The 6,621-nt window shown below is 44.4% G+C and overlaps 1 protein-coding gene across 4 annotated transcripts in view; it reads left to right on the top strand.

Moving 5' to 3' along the window:
• The first annotated feature begins 1,368 nt into the window (after positions 1-1,368).
• FBXO36 (F-box protein 36) overlaps positions 1,369-6,621 on the top strand; it is a 26,209-nt gene continuing 20,956 nt past the window's right edge. Inside the window, exon 1 of one of the 4 annotated variants that reach the window (XM_014951789.1) lies at positions 1,369-1,540. In XM_014951789.1, the coding sequence (XP_014807275.1) occupies positions 1,445-1,540 (96 nt within the window). In that variant the 5' untranslated portion in view covers positions 1,369-1,444. Of the gene's footprint in view, positions 1,670-1,721; positions 1,825-6,621 lie in introns of those variants that run through there. The other 3 variants (XR_001413130.1, XR_001413131.1, XR_001413132.1) reach the window with 3 other exon arrangements.

Genomic DNA, 6,621 nt, shown 5'->3' with positions numbered 1-6,621 from the left:
GCCCGCCCCCCCCCCCCAGCCCCGGCGGGGAAGGGGAAGGAGGAAGAGGCAGGCAGGAAAGGCAGAACCCAGCGTTTGATCAGCCTCCAAGTACGGCGCATTATGCAAGCGAACGCGAGGACCGGGCAACTTGCTTCTTGACTGTGAAAGCAACAAAAACATCGGCCCTAAAACATCCACGGGGAAAATAAACCCCTCCCGTGGGCAGCCAAGCACTGTAACTCCGGCCCTACAGCCGCCTCCATTCTCTTCCCACCTCCTTCCTTCCCCCCCCCAAAAAAGCTTGTGAAATATGGACGTCGGCCGATTATTTAGCATTTTTTTATCGAGCCGGGCAAGGGGAGGGAAAGAGGAGTTGCTATTTTTTCCTTTAAGATATTCGATAGCTCCTTCAGGGGTGGGAGGGAAAAAAAAAAAAAAATTTATTAAATTTATCTATTTTTGTAAATTGTAGAAAGGTGTAGCAATGAGAACATGTTTAACAGAAAAAAATTAAAAAAAAAAAAAGGAAAAAAGAGGGAGCCATTAGGGAAAAGGGGGCCAAGCGGAGTGGGGGAGGGAGACGGCGGGGAAGGGCATACAAATCGGCACGGCAGTGTCAACACTGACACTGCCCTTTTGTATCGGCAGCGACCCAGGGCCCGGAGCGGGGAGGCCCGGGCGAGGCGAGGCGGCGGGCGGCAGCCCTGCCCGGCGCCGGGGGGGAGAGGGGATGTCCCTAGAGCGGGCTCCGGTGACTGCCTGGCCATTTTGTCGGCTCCGTTTCCACCCCTTCCCTCCTCACCGAGGGCCCCCCTCCCCTCGCCCCATTATACACCTCCGGCCCCCCCCCACCCATATACACTCACCAGCGCGGCGCCGTGGCGTTCCTGCCTCCCCACCCCCCCCCCCCCCCCCCCCCCCCCACCCACCCCCGCCATGTCACCCCCCCTTGGCTCAACTTTACCAACCACAGGACCTTCTGCAGTCACTCAACTAAGCCCCTCATGTTGCCCCATAGGTGTACTGGCTCCACAGCCCCCTCCATCACACATCACCGACCTCTTAACTCTTTCTGAGTTCACTCCCAGGAACCAGCAGGTGCTACTAACCTCACCTCGTCTCTCAATAGCTTTGTTGTAACCTTCACCCCTTCGCGGCCGTCTGCGCCGCCCGGCTCCCTGCGCTCGGAGGGGTCGGTGTTCGGCGTTCGGTATCCCTCCGCCGGGGTCGTCACCCCTGGGTCCGCGTTGAGCGTCTCCCCGCGGGTGCGGGCGGGGGGCGCGGGAGGGAGGCAGAGCTCGGCGGGGGAGCGGGACTCTGCCGGCGGCGGGGGCGAAGACCCCGACCGGCCACCGCGCTGCTACCGGCCCTGCTCCTTTAAGAGGGGGCGGGGCTTCCAGTGACCCCGCGTGATGTCCGCCTCTTCCTGGTTGCCATAGACACCGCCTTCCAGCGTCCCAAAATGGCGTCGCTGCTGGGGGAGGAGGTGTTCGAGACGCGCCGGCAGGCCCCGGCCCCCAGCAAGGACTTCTACCAGCTGCTCGTCACCCGGCGGGAGGTGGGTGCTAGGCGGCTCACCCGCCGCTCCCTTTCCCCTGCCTCATGCCCGGGAAGGAAGGGCAGCGGGGGCCCGCCCCGGCCTCTGAGGCGGCGGCTGTAGCGAAGGCCTCGTCCTTGGCAAGAGCTGGTGAGGAGCGGGGGGGCCGTGGCGGGGAAGGGCAGGGGTCGCCTGTTACCGCCACCAGGTAGCCACTAGGCAGTGTTGCTGGTTTGGTTTCCTGAGAGCTGGGAACGCCGTGCTGCAGCCTTGGGAAGTGGTGTTGGTTAGTAGCCGGGGACCAGGTAAGGATTTGCTACCAAAAAGTGTCATTTTCTGACATAAGTGATAGTGTGTCTGGACGAGGAGCCTCTGTGTGGGGGAGATTCCTTCTACCTGCAGTATCCCAAGCCTCTGGGAAGGGGCTCTGGGTCAGGATCAGAGGAAGAGAGCAAAAAAAAAGATCATAGAATCATAGAATGGTTTGGGTTGGAAGGGCCCTTAAAGATCATCTAGTTCCAAACCCAAACCCCCTGCCATGGGCAGGGACACCTCCCACTAGAGCAGGTTACTCAAGATCCTTCAAAACACTGAGTTAGTAGCCTTGGGAAAAAATATATGCGCATCTGTGATTTTGTAACTTTAAAACAAACTTAAGTCTTCAAAACAGTGAGTTAGTAGCCTTGGGAAGAAATACATAGGCATCTGTGACTTTAAAATAAACTTAAGTCTACTCTCAGAAATGCCTTACAAATAAATGAGATGCTAACGCTTGAAGTAAATAAATAACATCACAATATTTCTCCTAGGGAAAGATAAGTTTAGCTTAGCTCTCAGAGTAACTATAGTTAAGGTGAGGGGAAACAATAGTCTAACATCTCATTCCAGGAAAATAAATTGCCCATCTGGGAACGGGAAGACTGTATATTTTCCCTGTGGTACCTGAAGATGTTTAGGTGTCCTGCTTTATGTCTATGTACATAACTGGTTTTCTAATCAGGGAAATAAGCAATTCTAAATATCCTAGAAGAGGGGTTTTTTTTTAAAGTTCTTCTGAAACATGCTGCAAAATGAAATTTTTCAGAAAAAAATAATAGTAATCATCAGTGAGAAATATTTGGCAGTAAACAAATGAGATTTAACAAATCTGATTATGAGTTGGTAAGGTTATGAAATAAAAATGCAAATCTCCCATAATTTTTCTTTCATTTTGACCTATTTTTGATTGGTTGACTTTGTATGTGTAAGAGATGAGCATAGATTTAGAAGTTGCTAAGTTTGAAAAATTTATCTGAGAAAGTTTTCTAAATGTCTCACCAGAACAAAAAAACAACAGGTTTTGAAAGTAGGAGGAAGATTTATTTTGTTTTCCCAAAGTAAACCAAAGTAATGAACATATTTTCTTCCAGAGATGAATCGTCAGATTTGTAATTGAGAAATTAGAGGGAGGGGAGGTGACAAACTGAAATTCAACTGCAATTCCAAGTGATCTGTGTTCTGCGTGTTATATGTAGCTTCTTTTGGTCTCTCTGGTGCCAAGATTTTGGTTTCAGAAAGGGTTTTTGTTCCATTCTCATAAAAAAATATTAAGCTAGAATTGACAAGGTAATCTCAGGGAGCTTTGAGTTTCACCAAAATTGAGAGTGATTATGGTGTTGCACAACAGCTGGGAGATATGTGCTTTTCTGTAGCTGAGGTCTTGTAGTGGCCTCTCCCATTGACCTCATGGGAATCATGTTGGCGCCATGCTTCTTCCTGGAATATGTAATTGAGTGTTAGGGGGTTTTTACCATTCCTTTTTGCACTTAGATAATATAAATAAGATGTTCTTTGTTTATATTTTATTATATTATATTAATCCATATTATAGATGGAACAGGTTGCCCAGAGAAGTTGTGGATGCCCCATCTCTGGAGGTGTTCAAGACCAGGCTGGATGGGGCTTTGAGCAACCCGGTCTAGTGGGAGGTGTCCCTGCCCATGGCAGGGGGGTTGGAACTTGATGATCTTTAAGGTCTCTTCCAACCTGAACCATTCTATGATTCTATAATACCCAGGTTTTTTGGTTCTCATATCAGTTTCCTGTCAAATATGTCAGATACCTATTTTGGGGCTTTGTTTTCAGCTGCCCAAATATATCTTTAAAACAAACCACAGTTGGTTAACATGAACTGTACAAAAAGCTTTTTAACTGTTATTGGAAGTAAATTAAAATTATTCTGTAGATGTTTATTGTACAAAAGCATTACCAGGAAGTTAGTGTCATTGAAAAAGAACTGGTTTGGTTTATTCAAAAAACTTCAATTTGATTTTATGATGGTAAGATCATTTCAGTATGATGCAGTGAACATATGTATTTGAATATATCAAAATATCCTTTGAAGCTGGTGTATCTGATTCCAGCAAAACTTCCCAATTCAATCACATTTGAATTCACTATTGCTCAAAACAACTAATTTCACATAAGTGATCTCTGAAATTTTAACTGCTGTACACATAAAACTTCTGGATGCTAGTTAGCCATTCTGCAGGCTATGGAGTCTCCTGAGAAGAGAGATCTGTGTCAAAAATAGTAATCAAAGGTATAGGCATCACTGATGTGACGAGTTATGTATCATGTAAAATATATTTAGTCATAATGCGTTAGCATCTAGGAGGCCTAGTTGGTGGTTCACGTTCCCAGTACGCTACTTTGCAGTCTCCTGATAAATAACAGTCATTGCGTGAAAGACCTTACAGTGTAAGCCTCCAACCTTGCACATAGATACATGAATGCTGAAATTTGCTACTTTGAATAGTCCCATTCTTCGAAGTCAGCGGTTTCAAAACAGTCCATTGTTTTTCTTTAAAAACAAAAAGGGAGTTTGTGGCTGCATGGTGGATTTGTATGAAGGCTCCCATGTTTCTGTGAGTGTTCCCCTACTTTGAACGCTCTGCTTGGGCTTTACATGAGCACTAAATTCAAATCCCTAGAATGAAGTTATTAATTTACTGGGCGTGTCTTATACAGCTCCAGAGTGTGTATACTTCCAGGTAATTGGATTTCCAGGTAACAGCTGGTTATCAAGTCAGATTGTCTATAAAACCAGAAATCCTGTGCAGTACAGAAGGTCTTCAGAATGTGTTAGGGCAAAAAATTTAGTTGGACAGTGTCCATATCTGGGGGAAAAGCAAGTCCATGGCAGCAGGCTTTGTGTTCGAACAAGCCATGTGAAATGTCTGTTGCTTTTGTTTAGCTTTTTCCCTCATTCTAGGGAATTGACATCTTTCTTCTATCGTGCAACCTGGTATGTTAGGGATGTTCTCCAGAAGGCATTTTTGACATCTGCTGCTGCGTCAAGATCAATACAGTAGGCCCAAACTATTGTATAAGTAAAAATAAATGAGCTGGAATTGGTGTGAATTATAAGATAGGATGTCTCTGAGAGCAGAGTTAAGCACACACGAAGAAGTTTGCTGAAGCTAAGTATAGAACAATAATCAAATAAAGAGGACAGGACAGACAAAGAGAGCAGCTAGGATGTGATACCACAGGAGCACACATCCTCAGGTATAAGCATGTGAATTATTTTATTACTGCAGAAATAAATTGGAAAATATTTATTTATTATTCTCAATATTGTCACTTTCAATAACAGCAAGGGGTAGTTCAGCATGCTTGCTTGTGTTTAACTCAAATCCAGATGAACTAGGACACCTGGAAAAAAGGAAAGCAAGGCCTGCTGTGGGCAGACAAGATATTGGAAACAGACAAAAGCATATGCTGCTTTGAACTTTTCTAGCCAATCAAATGCAACAGTATTTTAAAAACAAAAATAGCTAGAGATACACCCACCTGTCTGTGTGGGTGCATTTGTGTCCAAAGAGCACCAAGGAGACCCTGATGGTAGCGCTTTGTTTTGCAGCAAGAAACAGCTTCCATCCCAGATACAAATTCAATTTCAATTGCATTTCAAAATTAAGCCATTAACTAGGCCTTTATAAACAAAGGTATTGACTACTCAGTAGCAGCATGCACTTCCATTGAGAAGTTAGGAAGGGAAGATTACCAACTAGTTTCTGCATAAGATACTACAAGGAGGAAGCATAAGGAGAAGGAGAATTTGTAACTCATTACAAATAACTCTTCTAAAAGTAGCCTGTAGAGAGCTACAGATGCATAAGTGAGTATTCACAGAATACAGTTCAACCAGTGGGATTGTGTAGAAGGAGAGATCTTTTAAACCATCAGTGAAAAGGCTATTTTTTCCAAGTAGCTATTTTAGGGCTGCAATTGTAACTTTACAAATGTAGGGAAACTGTCCCACACATTTTCCCTGTGTGGGCATCTACCAGTCTCACTGCAGAAGTATAGGCTGGAAGACTATAGACTGAAAGAGATGACTTCAGGTCATCAAGACCTAGTCCCTGCTTTCATCCAGCCACACAATAGATCTTCATAGCATAAATGGGACTTGATGTGTTTCAAAGGTAGTGAGGGGTTTTTTGCCTTTCTACTTCACACAGAATAACTTCCCCAGCTCATCGCTTCTCTCGTAAGAAATGCAGTTACACAGATTAATTTACAACTTATTTTGTGTGTGGATAGCTTTTAGCTTGAATACTGCCCTTGTGTGTAGATAACAATGTTACATATGTTTGTATACGTGTGTGTGTACATTTATAAAATGTATTTATAGATATATAAATACATCTATATTTAGTAAATATACCCTCTTGATGGGGTTTGTTTTTTCAGTGGCTAGCCACTGGTTTTGAGTGAAACAGACCCTCTACTTCCTGGTCACTTTAGTATCTTTTCAATGCATTTCTTCCCATTGAAACTTTTGTTCTTAACAATAGTGTCTTATGAGTGCCATATGCCAAAAGCATTGTTACTTCTCCGTGTTTTCTGGAAAATTCTGTGTGATTTAAATTTTAGGATTGTATTTAAATTTCTCTACCAAAATCACACTAGTGACTCATGGTCATCCTTTGAAGAATTATTACACCAATGTTTTTCTCTTCTGTCAACTTTATAACCTTTTGGTTTGTAGCAGAAATTATTTCTAAATGAATGACTTTGTCATTTGTACTTTTCAATTTCTATTCCCCCCCCCCCCC

This window comes from Calidris pugnax, unplaced genomic scaffold (genome assembly GCF_001431845.1).
Source record: "Calidris pugnax isolate Ruff unplaced genomic scaffold, ASM143184v1 scaffold197, whole genome shotgun sequence".
Classification (NCBI taxonomy): Eukaryota; Metazoa; Chordata; class Aves; order Charadriiformes; family Scolopacidae; genus Calidris; species Calidris pugnax.
This window is presented reverse-complemented; position numbering and strand designations above follow the sequence as displayed.